General features: G+C 44.2%; 1 protein-coding gene across 2 annotated transcripts in view; it reads right to left on the reverse strand.

Moving 5' to 3' along the window:
• The window catches only part of QSER1 (glutamine and serine rich 1), a 46378-nt gene extending 25486 nt beyond the window's left edge, over positions 1–20892 (reverse strand). Inside the window, exons 1-3 of one of the 2 annotated variants that reach the window (XM_077321909.1) lie at positions 20472–20892; positions 2785–2891; positions 2301–2462 (exon numbers count right to left, since the gene is read on the reverse strand). In XM_077321909.1, coding sequence (XP_077178024.1) covers positions 2301–2462; positions 2785–2891; positions 20472–20599 — 397 coding nt within the window. In that variant the 5' untranslated portion in view covers positions 20600–20892. Of the gene's footprint in view, positions 1–2300; positions 2463–2784; positions 2892–20214; positions 20346–20471 lie in introns of those variants that run through there. The other variant, XM_077321910.1, reaches the window with a different exon arrangement.
• Positions 20893–21085: the final 193 nt, after the last annotated feature.

Below are 21085 nucleotides of genomic sequence, written 5' to 3' on the forward strand. Positions count from 1 at the left end.
CTTCATTGCACCTCCTTGCCACTAAGATATTTAGGTCATGCACTTAAAACACATGTATAGATAACAGAATTCCACACAGCACAGAAGTCTCTCTAATCAAGACTCAGAACATTATGGTTGCTATAGCAAATAAAATTATATGCTGCTGCAGCAAACAGTTGTCATACATTAAGAATGATTACTACAATATTTGCAGTATACAATAAGAAAAAATACAGTTCAAAGATGACGATGACTGAGGAATGACCGGTACTGTTTTTCCGTCCCCATCAGCTGCTGTTAGAAATCTCCATGCAGAGGATTATGGATTCCTGACTCAGAAGTCTGAACATGTTTGAATGAAGTTTCTCTGTTGTTACTGACAGCTGTCTGCACAAGACAATGATTGTATTTTTTTTCATAAGAGGTTTGATGATGTTAGGTGCGAAGTCGTATCTGACCCATCGCGACCCCATGGACAATGATCCTCCAGGCCCTCCCATCCTCTACCATTCCCCGGAGTCCATTTAAGTTTGCACCTACTGCTTCAGTGACTCCATCCAGCCACCTCATTCTCTGTCGTCCCCTTCTTCTTTTGCCCTCAATCGCTCCCAGCATTAGGCTCTTCTCCAGGGAGTCCTTCCTTCTCATGAGTATTTGAGTTTCATCTTCAGGATCTGGCCTTCTAAGGAGCAGTCCGGGCTGATCTCTTCTAGGACTGACCGGTTTGTTCGCCTTGCAGTCCAAGGGACTTGCAAGAGTCTTCTCCAGCACCAGAGTTCAAAAGCCCAAATTCTTTGACGCTTGGCCTTCCTTATGGTCATAACAATTCAGAACAACATTTTTTACTACATTGCATTCATATACTGAAGAATCCCTTGAAACAAAACTATATCTGCATTCCTGTCTTGCAATTTGTTGGCTTTATTATTCTTTAGTTACTGTACTCTTTAAAGCATATTTGAATGTGAATTGTCATTTCTCAGTCACTGTAATATTTGAAAAGCATTTTTTGTTATTGCATATTCTTCTGAAAGTACTACAATAAATCATTCTTAATATACTCAGTGTTTGCAGAAGGGCTGTATTTTCCCCTCCATTTATCAACACTGTGGTCTCTCATTTTTTAAAAAAATAGCTATTCTAAAAGCACAAAGACTAGGATGCAGCTTGACTAGTCCCAGGCACCGGGGTGCCAACAAATGTCATTGTTACGCCTGGTATTTTCAGCAGTCATTTATTGTAAGTGCCAGTTGCTGATTCTCAGTAGGCGCACAAAGCTTATTTAGGTGACAGACAGAGGTTAGCTTTTTGTTAGGATGACAAACAGAATTACCCCATATTTATTTATATGCTACAACACTCTGTTACAGCTTTAATAAAATGATAAGCAACTGTGAAGATTTTAATTTTAAATCTTGTGGCAGTAGTTATTAGAAACTATAGTAATTAAATTTTAGAACTCTGAAAACTGAAAAATAAGACTGGCTCCTAAATTCTGGGACTGGCTCCTTAAGCCAAAGCAAGTTTGTCAAGGCCTGGATTAGAGATCTCTAGTACTGTGGCTAGATGTACAAGTTTAAATTTCCATACATGGACCTAGATATATAATTAGAATTTAGGTTCCTTTGAAGTTCTGATGTATTTCTCATTATGTTGGAATTGCCTTAACAAATACCCTCTTGTTTAGGTCAGAGGTTGTACTCATAGCTTCTAGAGAGCTACCTACCACTGTGCTCTTTGATACAAAAAGATGTGCAAGCTAACTAACAAGGAGGAAAGCTTGAAGAATGCCTTTAAGAAGTTAGCAAAGCACTGACAATATGCTAGGTTTGCACAATAGCTGGTTGTAAAGAAGAATTCAGCTACTGATCCATGATCCAACTTCTAGGTGCAAGGCATCAAAGACTTGCGATGCAGGGCTGCAAACAGACACCAAATTAGTTCTGGAAACTTTCATATGAGTCTGATTCAAGGACAAGTTTGAAAGATGTTCAATCCAACATGAATAATTGTAATTAAGCAGGGAGGGGCAGCCTAAAAATCAAATCAAATATCTTTTAAAACAATTTAATTATACAGTGTTTAGACAGCAATAATAATTTAGAACTGCAGTTTGGTACTATTACAATGTCCACAGAAACAATCTGATTCTAAAATATTTCAGGTCCATCTCTAGAAATGCGCACTTAAGCAGAGGAAATCGGAAGTAAAACAGTTATCTTGGTGTAATATTAAGGTATTAAACACGACATTATATTTTATCAATATTTTTACTAAGGAGTAACTGATACAACATCTAAAGTTAGAAAAAATGTCACCTGACTGCCATGTTGGAGCCCTGAACTGTGGTAATAGAGTAGTTCCTGAAGAAACAGCCTGTGCATTTCGGGAATCAATTGCAGTGAGAAAATTCATTACTGATGTTTCTTTAGTGTTGCTACTGCCACTGTGCATAGTGTTATCAAAAATTCCAGAAAGACCTACAGGAAAGCAAAGACAAAGAGTTTATTTTTATTTATACCATATCACATATGGTTTTCTCCAATACCACACAGTAGACAATTAGTAGGAAGCTATGCCTGAATGTTTAAAAATATTAAACAAATATTTGACTGGCTATGCAGCTCAGCTACGATTCTTGCTGGCTGATCCTGGGCAAGTTACTTCCTTTCAACAAAATGAACCACACAGACTTCTAGTTAGGTAAGAGATTAATCTTATTCCAAGGTATTATTGAATTTGATACCTATCTGACAAATTGTTTATTCTAAAATTTAAACTAAAATTCCAGAGTATTTTTACCAGCTGGGTGGGGTGTGGTAGCATATGCAGGAAGCTGAGAAGTTGTATATGTTTGTCTGTGAAGATCTGCTTCCGAGTGTGATGGATGTCCTCCTCCATAGCTTAAACTAAAAAGCAAATTTAAAATGGTAAAACTTACAGTGGGGGGGTCATGTAGAACATGAGAACTAATAAAGCAAAAGTGTTAAAAAGCGTACTGGTTAAGCAATGACTACTCTGTGATAGTGCCCAAATACTTTAACTTAAGGTGTCTTTTGTATGAAACAACTGGTCAAGCTGGATAATTCAGTTCACAAAACAAAGCAGCCTTTGAAACATTAACACCACAAAAGCAGTGATTTGTTTCCTTTGTACATTTTAAAGGGTGGTGATACAGGTTTGACAACAATTTAATGCTCTGCAGACTACAGTGATCTATACCAGAATTTTTGCTCTTGCTTTGAATTTTGGAGTTCAACTTCTCTAAATAGGTGGGATAAAAAAAAAGAAAAAACACCCAGGAATTTAAAATTCAAGTGAGGTTAGCTGCCATAACAACAAAAAACAAATTGCTTCAACAAAAAACAAACAAAAAGGAATCCTATCCTTCAAGACTAGCACATTTATTGAATCATGGACTTTTGTGGGGTAAAGCCCATTTCATCATCTTTATTGACAAAAAACACATTTTACAGGTTGTTGGTGGAAAGTGCTTCAAGTTGCAGCTGTCTTATGGTGACCATGAGGATTTTCCAGGGAAGACGTGTTTAGCAGTGGTTTGCCACTACCTGTCTCTGCATGGCAATACTGGACTTCCTTGGTGGTTTCCCATCCAAATATAAACCAAGGCTGATTCTGCTTAGCTTCCAAGATCTGACTAGCTCAGGCAAACCAAGTTGAGGGCATTTTACAGGTTATACCACTGAAACTGTGAACTTACTTTATGAGCCCCACAGTGCTCCTAAACTATCTTACACAAACTTTTAAGCGGGTGACCTCAGTACCACCCACATCTTGTTTCATGTCTCTTTCTTCCTATGTTTGACCACTACATCCCTGGCAGATATTAAACTCAGGTAGAAAAATACTGGAATTTTTGAGTGAATGTAGTTTCAGCTGCTAGATTTACTAAAGGCTTCTTATCCCTGACCTCATTTGAAATCTCCTAAAGGCAGGCAGCTTATCCCATATATCTACAAAAAGGCTGAACAAAAATGCCCAAATCTTCTCCAGTTCTTACTGATAAACTAACTCTGTGGGGGGGTTTTCCTAGCCCATAGCATGTGTGCTATCTTACTCCTGTATCTTTTTGTGGACATGATAAGAAAGAGCTAGGAGAACCTTCAGCTTTCAGCAGGGCCTGCAAAACGGAGCTTGTCAGTCAGGTCTATGGTTGAGGTCAGGGCAAATACCAGTAGAATATCAGATGGGGCTCCCCCCTGGAAGATACGCTTCCACGCCGGTCCATTGGTGTGGCCCGATGTCAACCAGCCTGGCTGTTAATGGGGGCTGTTAGATAATGTGTTATTATTTCCACCATACGGTTTTTATGTTTGTCTCTAATTTTATGGGATTTTAATGGGGGATTTTAATGGGAGATTGTATTATTGTGTGTATTTTGTATGTAAACTGCCACAAGCAAGCTTGTCTGGGAATCACAGGTAATAAATCCATTGGTTCCTATATATATTTGTGAAACAGCCTTGGGGGACAAACGGTCTGGCTGTCCGAGTTGGAATAGGGCCAATCAGGGTGCAGCCAGCTGTACCCTGATTGGCTCTGCCCCTACAGCTATCGCCTTCCCTCACCAAGCCCTCACCCCTCGCCTCACAGACGTGCATGGCTGCTAAAGCCAGGCATGTCTGTGACTCTCCACCGCCTTGCAGGGCCCCAGGTAAGGAGGCCCGGCCGCCAGAGGGGGGAGGGGGAAGGGAAAGCTTCCCCACCCCCGGGCAAGCACGGCCGCCTCCTCACAGAGGCGCCGGGTGTGCTTCCCAACCGCGTAGAAGCGCTCTGGCCGCCAGGGGGAAGGGAGCGCTTCCCCGCGCCCGGCCAAGCACGCCCGGCGCCTTACGGAGGCACCCGGTGTGCTTCCGGGTGTGCTTCCCCCTCCCCCCTTGAACGCTTCCACGCAGCCCAGCCACCGCTTCCTGCACCATGGGACAGTGGCTGGGCCAGTGAGGGGGAGGTCCCTTTCAAAGCCCGTTCTTATGAACAGGCTTTGCAGCTAATAATAATAATATCAACTGGAATTCCTGGCTCTGCTCCTAGCATGTCCCTGCAGTCTGGTCCCCAGCCAGCAACTGTGCAAGCATGTCGCTAGCAACCCCCTGTACCCACCTTCACATGTGGACTATGAGGCAGATGAAGGAGCCAGTGCTCCTCTAGAAAGCAGAAGCCATTCCACTTGTCACTGATTCCATGGCCCATGGAGCATTTGCTGGGACCATTCAAATGCGTACTTACCAAGTTCTAGTCTTTCTTCTGCTGCTATTACAGTGCTAGCCTTTCATTGTTTTTTGGTGGGAAGTATTTTCACTCAATCATGTATTGTTTTAGTTTGTTTTGAAACTGATAAGTATTAGTTTGTTTTGAAACTGATAAGCATTGGTTTTATTGGGACATCAAACTTTATTTTCCAGTAATTCTCTATAGGCTACTTCCCTTAATTTCTCATTTCATTTTGGGATGTACATTGATTCTATGCCTGTAATAGGCTTCTTTCCAGCAGAGGCTTTCTGTCCACAAAGAAAGATGTTCTTGCCTTTTGTCCTTCTGCTGCAGCACAGAGGCTGCCCCCATGGGTCAGGGGATCCCCAGAAACAGCATCAGAGGGGAGCTGAAAGGCTCCAGGAGATGGGAGAAATTATTGAAAATTGTCCCCCTTCCAACCACAGTAATTCTCCATAGATCTGAAACCAATTAGTTTTCAATCCACCGTCTTCCCCCAAACGAAAAATATTTTTGTGAGACAGATACCATTGTTCATATAAACAGAGAATCTTGTATTGGTCTTCTAAGAAAAATCAACAGGTATACTCAAGACTGCTTCAGAAACAGCAAATCACTTAAATACATCCTTATTCCCTATATTCTTTATTCTTCCTTCACTATTTCACTATATGGCACCTGAACTTTCTCCTGCTAAAGGCCTCTTGATAGGTTCATGCTTACCTATCATTCATTGCTCATTCCCCATTATTTGATCTGATGATTCAAGATTGATTTCTCACCTCTTTTTACCTAGTCGAGACAAATTCCTTAGCTAAGGCAATCATATGGACAATCCTGATCATTGGTTGCTCCCTTACTACACTGAGTTTCAACTTCCTTTCTTAGTCTGTTGTCACTGTAAGTCAGAGACTATGTCAGAGACTATGTTTGGGAGGTATGCATCCCTTCAGGGCATAGAAACTGCATATCAATGACGTCTGAAGATGCCACTAGTTGACCCATTATTTTTTGTAATCCAGAAGGGTAATGAATTTCAGTACATAAAGGTCTTGTCAAGTACCTTTCAACAGCAGGAAATAAAACAAAAATGGTTGCCAGGCTCCCTTTCCAATGTCAATTAGATTATGGACATATCAAGAATACACTTTCAATCTGTATGACTTTAAGAATGTACCTTTCTCAGAGATTTTCTTTGTTAACTTTTGTAATGGGTTTTTAAAACATAAACACTGAAGTACCATGGGACACAAATATATTTGAAAGAACTTTAAATTCTCCACTATATGACAATTACATTTGCCTGATATGGGGGGCTTGATCCTCAATTTAAACAACGACAATAACCTGAAACGTATTCTATGATTCTAACCTGAAATTTGCTGTCTGTTAATTAAAAGCAAATATGAATTTAATTTAATTTAATATGAATAAGTATTGACTTGCCTTAAATCCATTAAATACCTACATTTTTAAATACCCCAAACAAACAACACTTCTGTATCTGCATATTCTAAACCACTCCCCCAAACTAGGGTTCCTCACAGTTTTCTGCCATCCCATTTTCCTACATTAGTTGGTGGCTCCCATCTTTTTAGGGTACATTTGTAAACTGGAAAGACCAGGAAGAGTTAGAAGTGCCCCTAAAGATCATCAACTCCAATTCTCTGCACAGTGTTGAAAATTCAGCTATACCCCCCCACCACCACCACCCATGTTCTGTTGCCCAGAGGAAGGTTAAAACCCTCAAGGATCCCTGGGCCAATCTGGTCTGGAGGAACATTTCCTCATGACTCCAACATTTATCCTGGAACATATAAAAAGGGTCACAAGAGCCAAGAACTGGCTCATCTCTTCCTCTCCTCCCTCTCATGACCTGCCTAAATTCATAGTCATAGCATCAGACACTGCTGTCAGATGGCCTTCCAGCTTCTGCTTAAAAACCTCCAAAGGAAAGCTTACCACTTCCCAAGGAAGCCTGTTCCACTGAGGAACCACTAACTGTCAGGATGTTCTTCCTAATGTTTAGCTGAAAACTCTTTATTTCATATATGCATATCAATGAACCTAACAATATCAACTACACCATCTCAAGTTCATTCACTTGCTCATCTTCTAACATTGTATATGCCATTAAATGCCAACAATGTCCTTCTGTTCCCCTCACAGGACCAACAGATCAAACCTTTCCAAAGAATAAATGTATACAAATCTGACATCAAGAATTACAAGACTGAGAAACGTGTAGAACACCTTTCACCTTCCAGGACACCCAATGGGTGACTTCAAAGTAGCTTTATTTTTTTCTTTTTATTTTGGCAAAGGAACTTCAGAAACAGATTAGAAAGGGAAATTAATTTCAAGTTAATACAACACTTGGAACAATAAATTCCTCCAGGACTTAACAGGGATATTGGTTTCATATCTCACTACATATACTAATCTCATTCAATTCTTACTTCTGTATTCTCACCAAGAAGAGCTATAAATCATCTTTATTTTATTATATTTCTTATTTGGAATAATAATGTAATGTAATGAATAGTGGCATAATTTGGAATGGTAGATTGGAGTGTATTTCTGTGGTCTGGTGACAGAGGAGACATAACAGTGCATAACCCACCTTAAAGACAAGGATGTTGTTAGTTACCTCTATAATTGAGAGGAGTCAGATGGAGAGTAACAACAGGGCCTTAGTTAATTACTCTCATCTGCCAGACATTTGGTTGAGGCCAGGTCCGGAAGATTGGGTCCCTCCCTGTAGAGTCACTGCCTTTGGTTAACTGGGCACAGATTTTTCTCCCAAGAATGATGGTGGCTACTGGGGACCAATCAGGGTAGGGAGTGGGTTTTTAGATTTATTTTCTCACCATCAAGGATCATTGTTGTTTTGTTTATGGGGTTGTATTATATTGTTTTATTCTTTTATTGTAAACCAACATGAACTGGACTGGCTTTGGGAGTGGCGGGGATAAATCCAAATAATAAATCAATTAAACTTTTAAAGTTTTTTTAAATGGACAACTATATTAAAAGTTCTCTTTTCCACTTTTGTTTTCATTCTCCTATACTACTATGGCAATACTTCCTTTAGTCCCCCTTTCCACTCACAACTATATCATATTAACTACTATAATTACACTAATGATAAAAAACAATGCCATCTATTTCATACTCTTGATTTGATCTGGCAGTAACACTAAATACATATCAATTTATATCTGTGACTTTTCTAAAGCTGAAATCCCTGGGATTTCACAGCAAAGATCTATGACAGCCTTTCTCAACCTTTTTACTGTTGAGAAACACCTGAAATATTCAAGCTTTGAGAAATCCCTGAAATGGTGTGATGGTGCAGAATATGGTTAGGAAGCATTGCTGTGTATATGCCCACCTAGGGCCCTTCCCCTTCCCACCCCCTCCAGGCCCATGAGGGTCATCAAGAAACCCTAGGGTTTCACAAAACCCTTGCTGAGAAACCCTGATCTATGAGTTAGATTCCAGTCGTTTTTCCTTCAAAAGCAAGACAGACACATTCCGAATGTTAGTCACAGATATATCTCTATGATCATGCAAATGTCTGGAAAATTCAGAATGTGAATGTGAATTTCTTTCTTCAGCTAGAAAGGTGCAAATAAATGGATAATTATTTGGATTCCTAAACTTGTGCCAAATTAACACAGATTTGCAAGTTAACCAGAGTAACCCCATATCTTGAAAATGACCAGTGTTAACACTATAGACTCTTGCTACATGATACTGAAATTTGTTCTTACTGTAATCACTTACTAAGTTTCTTAATATTCATTTATTTATTATATTTATATACTGCCCTCCCCTGAGGCTCACAGAATGTAGAAACAATACAAGGAGATTTTCCATAATATATAGATAACCGCAACAATAATAAGAAACATTAATAACTGTAACAGAGGTAACTATAACAGTGCAAACAGGTCCAGGGGCAGAACACATGAATGTGTTTCTAGGAGGGAGGAAGCAGGGGCCCTGTAGATGTTGCTGGTTTGCTCAGTCTCAACCAAATGCCTGGTCGAAGAACTCCCTTTTGCAGGCCCTGCAGAACTCTTTTAGCTCAATCAGGGCCCTGATCACCTCCGGGAGCTCATTTCACCAGGTGGAGACCAGGACAGAGAAGGCTCTGGCCCTGGTTGAGGCCAGGTAGGCTTCTTTAGGGCCAGGGATAATTAGCCGGTTGGTAGTGGTGGAGCAAAGAGCTCTTTGAGGGGCATAGGCAGGGAGGTGGTCCCTCAGGTACACTGAGCCCTGGCCGTGTATGGCCTTAAAGGTTATTACCAGAACCTTTAGTCTGACCCGGAATTCAGCTGGCAACCACTGTAGTTGATGGAGAATGGGCCAAATGTGGGACCTCCATGGCGTTGCTGTAAGGACCCTGGCCACTGTGTTTTGGACCAGCTGTAGTTTCCAGGTCTAAGGGCAGGCCTGCACAGAACGAGTTGCAGAAGTCCAGTCTAGAGGTGACCGTTGCATGGATCACTGTAGCTCGGTGTTCTGCGGTAGGTAGAGCGCTAGTAGTTTGGCTTGGTGCAGATGGTAAAATGCCAGATAAGATGTTGATGACTGGCATAACCGGATGTGAGCTGCCATTGACAAGACTGCCCCCCCATGTCCTCTCCCTGCCTACTCTAAGCCAGCCCCCTGGTTTACAAAGGAGCCATGTGCAAAGAAACTGGAGATGAGATGACTACAGTGAGGGTGTAGGCAAACTCACAACAAAACAGTGAGAACATCTTATAGGATGCTTACGACAGTCTATAAGAAAGCACTGAAAGAGGCAAAATTATTTAGAGTAATTCAGTCTCTGACCACCACAAATGAAGGACATACAAATAGCAGCCAATTGGAAATCAGCTGCAAGGCTTTTATGAGTTACTTTGGAGATAAAATTTCATAATTTCACCATGACGTTCCCCCAACATTTAATAAAGTGATGGAACTGAAGTGTTACCCTAGAGGTAGCCCATAATGGAAGGGAGCCTCACACCTTCATGCACAGACTATGGAGTCAGTAGGGCCTCTCAACAAACCTAGGAAGCCAGGCCAGGTCTCCAAGCCTCACACCTTCATGCACAGACTATGGAGTCAGTAGGGCCTCTCAACAAACCTAGGAAGCCAGGCCAGGTCTCCATCTTGTTTGGGCTTCACTACATTTCCTCCTTGCCCAACTGACTGAGCTAAATGTGCACATTATCTAAATCACCCCCCCCCCCCGCCAAAGAACATTAGACTATTTACAGGAAAGGAATATCCCTTCAAGGTACTAACTGCAACTTCTTTTGTCTCTTGCCCAGTGTAATTTCTGCCTACCAGCATCTCTTATCCCCAAATGTCTTTTCCCAGTCCTTCCTGATAAAACAAAGCCAGGGCCATTAGCGACACATTACACCTAGCCAAAGTATTGTTCTACTTGATGAGATTACTCCACACCTCCCACTCTAGTGACCTCACAGTTCAAACTGACCTATCGGGTACTCATAATAGAGACCAATCAACAATCACGGACCTCCCAGTGGGCAGTCCTGGGGTTGGCCCGGGAATTTCAAACACTATATCAAGCCTTGCGCACACCCTGTGTGTGTGTGTGTTGTTGTTGTTGTCCACACCCGGCATCCTGTCCACCCCCTGATGTCGTCAACCCTGTGTCTGGGCTGCTTGGATCCAAGAAAGGTGCAGTATCTTGAACTTGTCCCCCTGTAGAACTTTGTGTATGTATGTTTTTGCTTCTGTGTGTGTTTTGAATGTAACCCTGATATTTTCCCCAAATAAATCCCCTGAGTGTAAGCTTTTGTCTTCTTCATTTAAGAAGGGGTTTCTTCCAGGGAAAGGACCCCATAAAAATTGGTAGTAAAAGATCCTGTGTTACCCTGCCTCTTGCTACATTCATGATTCCCCAGCAATTTGGGTAACAGGAGGCCCCTTGGTCAACTTTGGAGGGGTGTTTTGACAGTTTCTGATGTCTTCCACAAGTTGATCTAGACAGGTTGTTAGCTTCAAGGAGGCCAGCTACATATCCTCTAGACCAGTGGTCCCCAACCCTTTTATCACTGGGGACCAGTCAACGATTGACAATTTTGCTGAGGCCCGGGGGGGGATAGTCTTTTGCCGAGGGACATCGCCACCGGCTGAGCCCCTGCTCCGTTTGCTTTCCCGCCGGCGCCCCTGACTTCCCATCGCCAGCTGGGGGGCACTGCCAGCAGCAGCTGCGCAATGCCATGCCGATGGGGAGTCACAGACATGGCAGCTGCTGGAGAGCACCAAAGGTGAGCCAGTGGCAGCGCAGCCCCCGAGGCAGCAGCCGGGGAGGAGGACGAGGAGGAGCCGCAGCCCGGTACCGGTCTCCGGACCGGGGGTTGGGGACCACTGCTCACTGATGCAGGAATACTAGCTACTAGCTACTACAGTGGATTATCTCCTTTCTCTGGAGGCAAGGATAGAGTGCTGCTATTGGGGAAGATAACCGCATTACTGTCAACTTACTTGTGGGGCTCTGCAGGATGGGATTCTCTTGCTGACATTTTCATAAATCGGAAGGTACCTCCTGGGTCATCTAGTCTAACCCCCTGCACTATGCAGGACACTCACAACCTTATCGCTCATCCACTGTAACCTGCCATCCCCTAGAACGTTGACAGAATCAGCCTCTCCATCAGATGGCTATCCAGCCACTGTTTAAAAATCTCCAAAGATAGGAGACCCCACCACCTCCCAATGAAGACTGTTCCACTGAGAAACTGCTCTAACTCTCAGGAACTTCTTCCGGATGTTTAGACAGAATTTCTTTTGAATTAATTTCATCCCATTGGTTCTGGTCTGTCCCTCCAGGGCAAGAGAGAACAACTCTGCTTCATTGTCTGCATGGCATCCTTTTGAATACTTGAAGATGGTTATCAGATCCCCTCTCAGACATCTCTTCCCCAGGCTAAACAGACCAAGCTCCCCCAGCCTTTCCTCATACAACTTGGTCTCCAAACCCTTCACATCTTTGTTGCCCTCCTCTGGGCACACTCCAGTTTGTCATTATCCCTCTTCAACTGCAGTGCCCAAAACTGAACACAGGACTCCAGGTGAGGCCGAACCAGAGCAGAGCAAAGTGGTACCATCACCTCCCGTGATTTGGACACGATACTCCATTTGATTCAGCCCAAAATTCCATTTGCCTTTTAAGCCACCGAGTCACACTGCTGACTCATATTCAATGCATGGTCTACTAAGGTTCCCAGATCCTTTTCCAACATACTACTGCCAAGACAAGTCTCCCCCATCCTATATTTGTATATATGCTTTTTCCTACCTAAATTCAGAACTTAACATTTGTTCCTATTGAATTTCATTTTATTCAGTTTAACATCTTTGTGTTCCCTCCTGCCAAGCTAATTCAAAGTTTTGGGCCTGGGTGCCGCCAATGTACTGATGACACCCAGCTTTATCTCCTGATGAATGATTGGCCAGATGCCCTCTGACTGCATTGGTCCAGTGCTTGGAGGTAATCATGGAATGGCTTAAAGCAAGCCCTCTCTAACTGAACCCTTCAAAGACAGAGGTCCTCTGGCTGGGAAGGAAGGGTCCAGAACAGAAAGTGCATTTTCCCAGTCTGGACGGGGAATGATTTTAGATGCCTCCTTAATATTGGAGGCTCAAGTCACAAGGGTAGCCCAGCAGGCATTTCTCACCAGTGCTAAGCTAGGCTACTAGTACCCTACTTAGCCCTGAAGCAACTAGCCACCATGATCCATGCAACTATCATGTCCAGACTTGATTACTGTAACTTGCTGTACACGGGCCTACCCTTGACCCTGCTCCAGAAACTACAGCTGGTACAAAATGCAGCTGCTTGGGTTCTCATAGAGACACCATAGAAGACCAATATAAGACCAGTGCTGTGGCAGTTGCATTGGCTTCTGGTTGAATTCTGGATCTAGTACTAAGTCTTGGTTTTAACCTTTAAGGCCTTACACAGTCTGGGTCCTGTGTCTCTGAATATGTTCTTCAGAGAGCTCTCCAAGCTAATAACACCAATTTGCTAAGGATCCCTGGCTCCAAGGAAAAATATCTGGCCTCAATCAGAAAAGTGTCTGGCCTCCTGCCTCATGGAATGAGCTCCCACAGGAGATCAAGACCCTGTCTGCAGCTGTATTTCTGATTTTATAGCTTATTGATTTGATTTTATCTCCTATGTATAATTTCTTGTATTAATATAATTAATTTGTTGTTCAGTGCCTCGAGATGGCAATGTCTGAGAGGGGTGGTATATAAATTTCTTAATAAATAAATCTTTTAATAAATATGGTCATGTTGACCGCCATCCCTCCCAGAATCGCCTGTGAGGGACCCCGGGTGGGCATGTATACAGCTATGCTTGCCAATCATACACAATCACACAATTTCTGAGGTTTCGTGAAGCCTGAAGAATGTTTCATGGGTTTTTCAAGGGTAAAAAAGTGAGAAAGCCTGCTATAGAGCATTGTCCTCTGTTTTCCATATGTTCAGAAACAAAACATTTTCAAAATCTACTGCACAACCTCAATGTGAACAAATGCTCTAAAGAAGGGAAAACTGCCCCAGTGAAATTATACTAGCATATCATTGTGAACCGGCACAGAACGACAGATTAAAGCCCTGAAGAAATCTGGAAGTCTACCATACATTTACAAAGTAGTCATAATGCCTTAATTTTAGCATATTTACTTTCAAGTCCAGTTTATTCCTGTTCATTAAGTTCTTCAGGGAAAAAAAACCAAAAGCTTTTAAAAAGCAGTGGAGGGAGTATGAGACTTGGACCAGAAACGCCTGTTTGAAACCTCTGTAGCTTTCTTACCTTAGGTCAGAACCGACACTAGAGTAGTAGGAAATCAGGAAAAAAAAGGGGGGGGGGGGTTCGTATTACTCTTTTTCTAATAAAAAAACCTGAAAAATTAGGTGAGTACTGCAAAACATTTCTATGAAGTACCCATGTTTGGAATTTTAATGCAAGACAATGATAACCCCTTATAAAAATGCAAATTCCTTTCTATGACATAGAAATATGTAATATTTTCTATTAATTTGTTTAAATGCAACTGGTTTTGTTCATAGTTCATATTCAATAGTGTGTATGATAATACAAAAGAGCCTCTTGTGGTGCAGAGTGGTAAGCGGCAGAAATGCTGTCTGAAGCTGTCTGTCCATGAGGCAATCCCTCACTATCCTGGATTTTTTGTGTCATGTCCCATCTCTCTCCCCCCCCCCCCAATGGCTTGATTTCAGTTTTTTGGCAATCTGAAATGCCTGTGCCAGTTCCCAATTCTCCATTCATCTCAACATTTTGAGTGGTGATTCCTTTTAAAAAAATTTGAATGCCAGAATTCCAAAGGTAGGCCATGCTGAATGAACCGTCAAGGTCAATCAGCAGGCCAGAAACAAGCAGCCAGTCACTGCCTTATTAACTCATGGTACTTTCCCTAGAGCATATTTGCACATGGTGCCTGGGCACCATTTTCAAATTTTGTGAACAGTGCAGGAAGATGAACTGGGATGGCAGTGAGGAAGCCAGCAGAGTTATGATCCAAAGTAGTAGTCCCAATCTCCACTGGCCATAAAAATAAGTCCCTGTGCAGTATGTGTTCCTGCCCCCCCCCAAAAAAAAACTTTCTATAAGCAAAAACACTGCACTGTGATAATGAATGGAACATGATGAATGGAACATAATGAATGGAACATAAACACAGCAAAAGTATTTACTGATGAGAACAGAATCAGGGTAAGGGTGCTTTGAAGAACCTCAACGACAACCTTCCAGAGCAATATTCCCTTAGCTCTAATATTCCCTTAGCTCTAATTGACCATAATCATAGCAATGCAAAATTCTTTAACTATATTTAAACAGCCCCGTGGCGCAGAGCGCCATGGACTTAATAAAGCAGTAAGGGCACTGTGGGAGGAGTTAGGGCGGGCCCTGTCTATCCTGCGCGAAGCAGGCAATGGGGAGCCGCGCAAAGCGCCGCTCCCCATTGCCTGCTTCACCCGCACAGCCACAGGTGAGCGGTCGGCCGCACCGCCTTCTCCCAGCCGCTCCGCCGGCCGGGAGAAGGCTTGGGAGAGCCTCGGGGGGCAGGGGGGCCTGGCCGCCTTCTCTCGGCCGCTCCGCCAGCCGGGAGAAGGCTTCGGAGAGCCGCAGCCAAGGAGGCCCTGCCACCGCCGCCGCCGCCCGCCGCTCCACCTCAGGCCCCCGAAACTCCAGGACTCCTGCCACTCGCCAGGGGCTCGCAAGCCGCTCCAGGTAGTCCCCCACCCCCCATACCCACTCTCACTGCTAGCGCCCATTGCATTTCAAAGGGCAATGGGCTTTTTTACTAGTTGTCCATAATTCAAAAAAGGAAGGGCACTATAGCTAATCAAAACAATCAGTCTAATGTGGGAAGGTGACTAGCCAATCAGAAGGACAGACAAGTAGGTGAGATATGATTCTCTGGTAGGCTTTGAGGGTGGTAACTACAGAAGCCAAAGAGAACATTAAATTTCTCCATCACAAACGCAAAAGGACAACAACAAAACCCCCAGCAAAACTTGGAACAGTCTGCAGGCACAGTGTGATCCCCCCCCACGAGAGTTCCACACAAAAATAGTCAGCGTGAAATCATGGCCCCATCATACTATCATCAGAGGGAGAGAAATTAAATTATATGGTTCTGTAATTTATCTTGTAGTCCTCATCTGAATATCCCAGACAAACCTGATCTCATTAAATCTTGAAAGCTAAGCAGGATTGACCCTGGCAAGTATTTGGATGGGAGATCTCCAAAGAACACTAGGGTATGACCTGGAGGCAGGAAATCACAAACTACCTTTGATAGTCTCTTGCCTGGCTGTCAGACAATCCTAGGATCTCTTGGCTATACGACACACATGCAAGGCAGGGGGAAAAAAACAGATCAGGTCTGCAGCTTAGAAATATTTACTACTGAGATTATGAATATTAACTGACTACAATGCCAAGTAGAAAGCTGATTTGTTTCATGATTCATGTACCACATCCCTATCCTGTTTAGGATGATACTCAGGGCAGTACACATGGAGCATGGCATTCTCACAATAGTCCTATGAGATCGTCTGAAAGATAGTGAATGTCAGAATTGTAATATTCTGAAAAACGTTGAAGCCAACAGGTTTCCTTTACATGTAGGAGGGGGAGAAAACTGAAATATAACATATAATACAGCATATAATATCGTACTATTTGCAATTTATAAAATGTATATGCATATATGCCTTCATTTTTTACAAGGAAAAGGATGAATATACCCATTATTAGAGAGTAAGAACTGAACACTGCTGCATCTTGTTACTTTTGCACATATGCTTCTGCTGCATGGTATGTAAGAAAAAATTAAGAGAAAACACAAATGTTGTACTAAACAAATGGAAGTCTACTATTTGAATAGAAACTATTCAGACAATATCAGTAGAAAAGATTGTGGATCCTGAGATCATATACAAGGAAAGTTTTCATGAAAAAAGATACATATAGACAGAACTCTCCATTAAGTAGACAATACAGTTTGGCACTATTAGCTTCCTTTCTTCTCTTTAGAACCTGTACATCCAGAAATATAAATATATGTTACTAGGGGAAAAGCCCAATTATAAAACTAGGCGAGAGTAGGGACTTGGGGAAGGATGTATGGGCTCCCCCTCCCGATGAATGTGCGCGGAAGGTTGCATAAGGCGGGGTCAGCGGTAGCCACGCAGGTGGCCCTGGTGCCGTCTCCTGCGCGTGGAAAGATGGGCGCGGTTCCCGACGGAGCGGCGGACGCGCAACGTGCCGGAAGAAGGCCCCAGCATGCGGTGGGTGCGCAGGCGGCCGTCCCCCTCTTCACGGCCAAGGGAGCGGCTTTGTTGGAGTGGGAGCACAGAGGCGAGGACGTGCGTCTCGTCGGAGAGCAGAGCCAAGGACAGACCAAGTAGCCAATGGGGAGGCGCTCTTTGCGCGCCTCCACATTGGCTACTTGGCCCCCGAATGCCACTCAGAGGGGCGAATCAGGAGCCACTTGGCAGCTCCTGATTCGTCCCTCCAAGTTTTTATCACGGACGGCGCCCGCCCCTTTCTCCTCCCAACTAGCCCTTAGCGTTTTATTAATACAGCTCCGCAAGAGCAGTTAGATATTTATAAGAGCAACAGATGTGTCAGCTTGTCCAGAAACAGTATTAGTGATGAATAGCTATATCGGCAGCAACACCTTAGAGATTAAAAAAAAGATCTTCAGGCTATAAGTTTTCAAGAGTGAAAGCTCCCTTCGTTAGAAAGTGGAAGGGGTGTTGCAAAGAAGAAATTCAGGATGCAAAGGTACAATTGCACATTGTAATCAGCTTGATGAGAGCACAGGAGAAATGCTTAAGAATCTAGCTGTTCTACTGCAGACCAGTCTAGCAATTCTCTGGAAGTATTTGTGATGGGAATTCACTTGGCTCATTGCTGATCTGTTCATGCAAACAAATGAAAAAAAGCATTCAAGTGATTTCATCATCCTCAAAAAGTGTCATATTCCCACAAATCTCAGCTTTGTTCTGTCTTTTGTTACTAGATTCCAAAATTTTCAAAAGTGATTTCACTATAAAATTCCTCCATAAAGATCTGTCTCTAATACAAAAATGGATTAAGTGATCTGTATTTTAGTTTTTCTTAAATTACAGATTAAACACATTCCCCCCAAATGCTCAACTGCAGATTTAAGATTGCTAAATGCATTCAAAAAGCAGCAGAATCAAACAGCAGAAGAGATGCAATAAATTATTCAGCACCAAGTGGTCCATAGAATGAGAGCACAAAGCCTCAATGACAAAATTATAAAGGCAGAGGATAAAACTGACTATGAAAATAAATATTTCCAAAATAACTAATAGAATGCTGGGGCAAATAAAAATGGTTTTCACTTGACACACAGAGCTTAGGAAAGGAGGCACCAATAAAAACCCTGGGCAGTTCAACCGAGGCATCAACACAGTAAAAGTCCTGTCTCTAATTGTCCCACATCTTGTCTACTTTCTAGAAAGCATGAAGTTAAACGTGTCCCGAAACATATGTGCTGCCAAAAGGTCCCTGCAAACAATCTCCCACACCAGAGAAGAAGACCTGGGCTTTCTGTGCCTCACTTTTCTCTACCTTAAGGAGTCTCAAAGCAGCTTTCAATCACCTACCCCCAACAGACACCCTGAGGCTGAGGGAGCTCTGACAGGACTGTGACTGGCCCAAGATCATCCAGCTGCCTGCCTGAGCAAAAGAGGGGAATCAACCCCAGTTCTCCAGATTACAGGCTGCCACTCTTAAAGGCTATACTAAGGTGGTCAAAGTGGTTCCTCAATATATTTTGCTCTTTATGTGTGGAATCAATTATTTTCTGCCCATGACCCAGCACAACACAAGTAACTCCTGTATTGGTACTGTATTTGCCAAACTGAAAGGAAGACATAAATGCCTATGATTTCTGCTGTACTAGTTTAGGCACTAGGCTCAAAAATCAGCACAGGGATCAAATTACAATCACATCTTCTGCTGAGACAATAAATTGTTTTATACACAATAAAAATGCATGAGATTTGACTATACCACCACTCATTTTTCAGAAGCCTACTGAATTACCTAAGGGCATTTCAGACATTTTGGTATATATCCTGGATAAACTGTAACCTCATCTGTGTTATCTCATTCATTATTTTGATCTACCTCAGATATTCGCTGCTTTCTACCACAATGTGCACAGCTGTCACTTGGGATTAGGTACAGAAAAATGAATTGCTTTAACACTATAATGAAATGCCTGAGCAACTCAATTAAAAATAAAACTTTTTTTTTTTTACCAAGGCAGGCTTAGCATCTAAGTTGCATGATTGTCTTCACATTTTGTACTAATTCCTAAGGAAATTTCAGGTTTAATGTGAGACTTTGACAGAAATCCATGGAGTGGCATAATTGTTTAGGAGGTAGATTAACTTTTTAAACTAAAATATTTAGAAGTTATTTCTACACACATGTTAAAAAATATCTGATATATACCAGGGCAGGTTGCAGGGCAGAAAAAAATGATTGGCTTGTATATCTGAATGTATATATCTGAACGAAGCCTCATGGAACATATGAAGTATCCTATTGAATTACATTTTACTCTCCCAGGACCTATGAGTTGAAAACTGTTTCACAAGTTTCAGCAGGAAATTCTTTTAAGTTGTTGAACACAAGCATTTATGATCAAAATGCTAAGAAATTTATAGTAAAACAATAGGATGGTACAATGAAATCCGGACAATGAAAAAAACATGATGAACCGAGCTCAAAATACTCTGTCGATTGTTCCCGAGATCAACAAGAGCCCACCCCCGAAAGGCAGCGCTTTACCCCCAGCAATTTTGTGTGAGGAACACGGTATTGTTCTCTTTACGTTCCTTTCCCGCATCAGATCGTGCGTTAATCAATTTAACCACGCCTTCTGGAGCCTCACTTTAGCACGTTTTCTCTCATTATCTCTGCTCCTTATGAGTCTGGACTCCCCACCCCCACCCCGCAAGACGTCGGAAAAGTTGAGACAGAAAAGCGGGCTTCCCCTAGGCCATACAAAAGGTAAACATGAACTCTTGAACCCTGCCTGGGGAACACACACCTTGGAAATGGGAAGAAAGTAGGCAACTTCCCCCACTCTTGCGGCCTTCTCAGCGGCCGAAGCACCCCCAGGGAGAAGGCCCGGGGGGTGGGAGGGGGGAATCCCACGCTAATCCCTCATCTCCCCGCAGGGTTAAAGAAATAGACTGCCCTGACGGTGGAAAGCGCGGCGCACACTAGCACGGCAGCGCCGAATCCGACTCTTCCCGTGGCCCATTGTCCAGCGCGGTCCTTGCCTTGCCTCCCCCCCCCCCCGGCCTGGTCACCTTGCCATTGTTCTTGTTGCCCCCTTTATAACCCTGGGCGCAGACCTCCACCCGGAACGCAGCACACACCTCGAGAGTCCCGCGAGGCTCGCGGGGGCCCTAGTGCTCCCCTACTGGCGGGCCCAAGGCTGGGAGCGCGCTTCGGAGCTCCCCCACCGCCGGAGCGCCACCTCTGCGCCTCCCAGAGGGCCCGGGAGAAGGGCAGCCGCCCCCACCCCGACGGCAGCGCAGGCACCCCGAAGACGCCCGGCGTCCGCGAGGGGGAAGGCGGGCAGGCAGGCCTCGTCTCAATCCCCGGCCTTTCCTGGCGGGCGGACCCTCCTTACCTGGGCTTAATGCTGCTGGCGCCCCGTTCGTAGGCCCAAGCGGCCGCGGGCTGCGAAGACGCAGCGGCTGCGGCCGAAGCCAGCGGGTCAGGGAAAGTGGGAGCTGGCGGGTAGTTCCTATCCATCATCGGAGCGGAAAAAGAGGGACACGCCGCGGCCCCGCGTAGGGCCTGGGCGTGCGAGGAGAAGGAAGCGGGGGTGGTTGCAGGAGCCGAGCAGGGTGGGAGTGACTCCCCCTTTTCTCTCACATGAGGAAGGCAACGGCCCGGCCACCCCCCGCCCGGTCCTCCCCTCAATTTCCGCTAGCAGGGGCGGGAGAGCGGCTTGCAGGCTGGGGCGCTGCGGCGCGCAGCGGCGGAGGCAGCGGCAGGGGCTGCAGGCAGCCCAGGCGGAGACCCATGTCGGGCCGCCGCCGCCGCCGCTGCTGCTTCCCAGGACGCCCCTCCCACCTCTCCGCCGTTGACTGGGGCTGATGGGCTTCTGGGCTGGGGAAGCCGCTGCTCTTGCCGTCGCCGAGGATCAGTGGCGGGAGGAGGAGGAAGGAGCAGCACCAGCCGCCGGAGCCTGACCTACAGGGCACAACCGGGAAAGACAGCGCGCCAGCATCGCGGCCG

The sequence above is a fragment of the Paroedura picta genome, chromosome 2 (assembly GCF_049243985.1).
Source record: "Paroedura picta isolate Pp20150507F chromosome 2, Ppicta_v3.0, whole genome shotgun sequence".
Taxonomy (NCBI): domain Eukaryota; kingdom Metazoa; phylum Chordata; class Lepidosauria; order Squamata; family Gekkonidae; genus Paroedura; species Paroedura picta.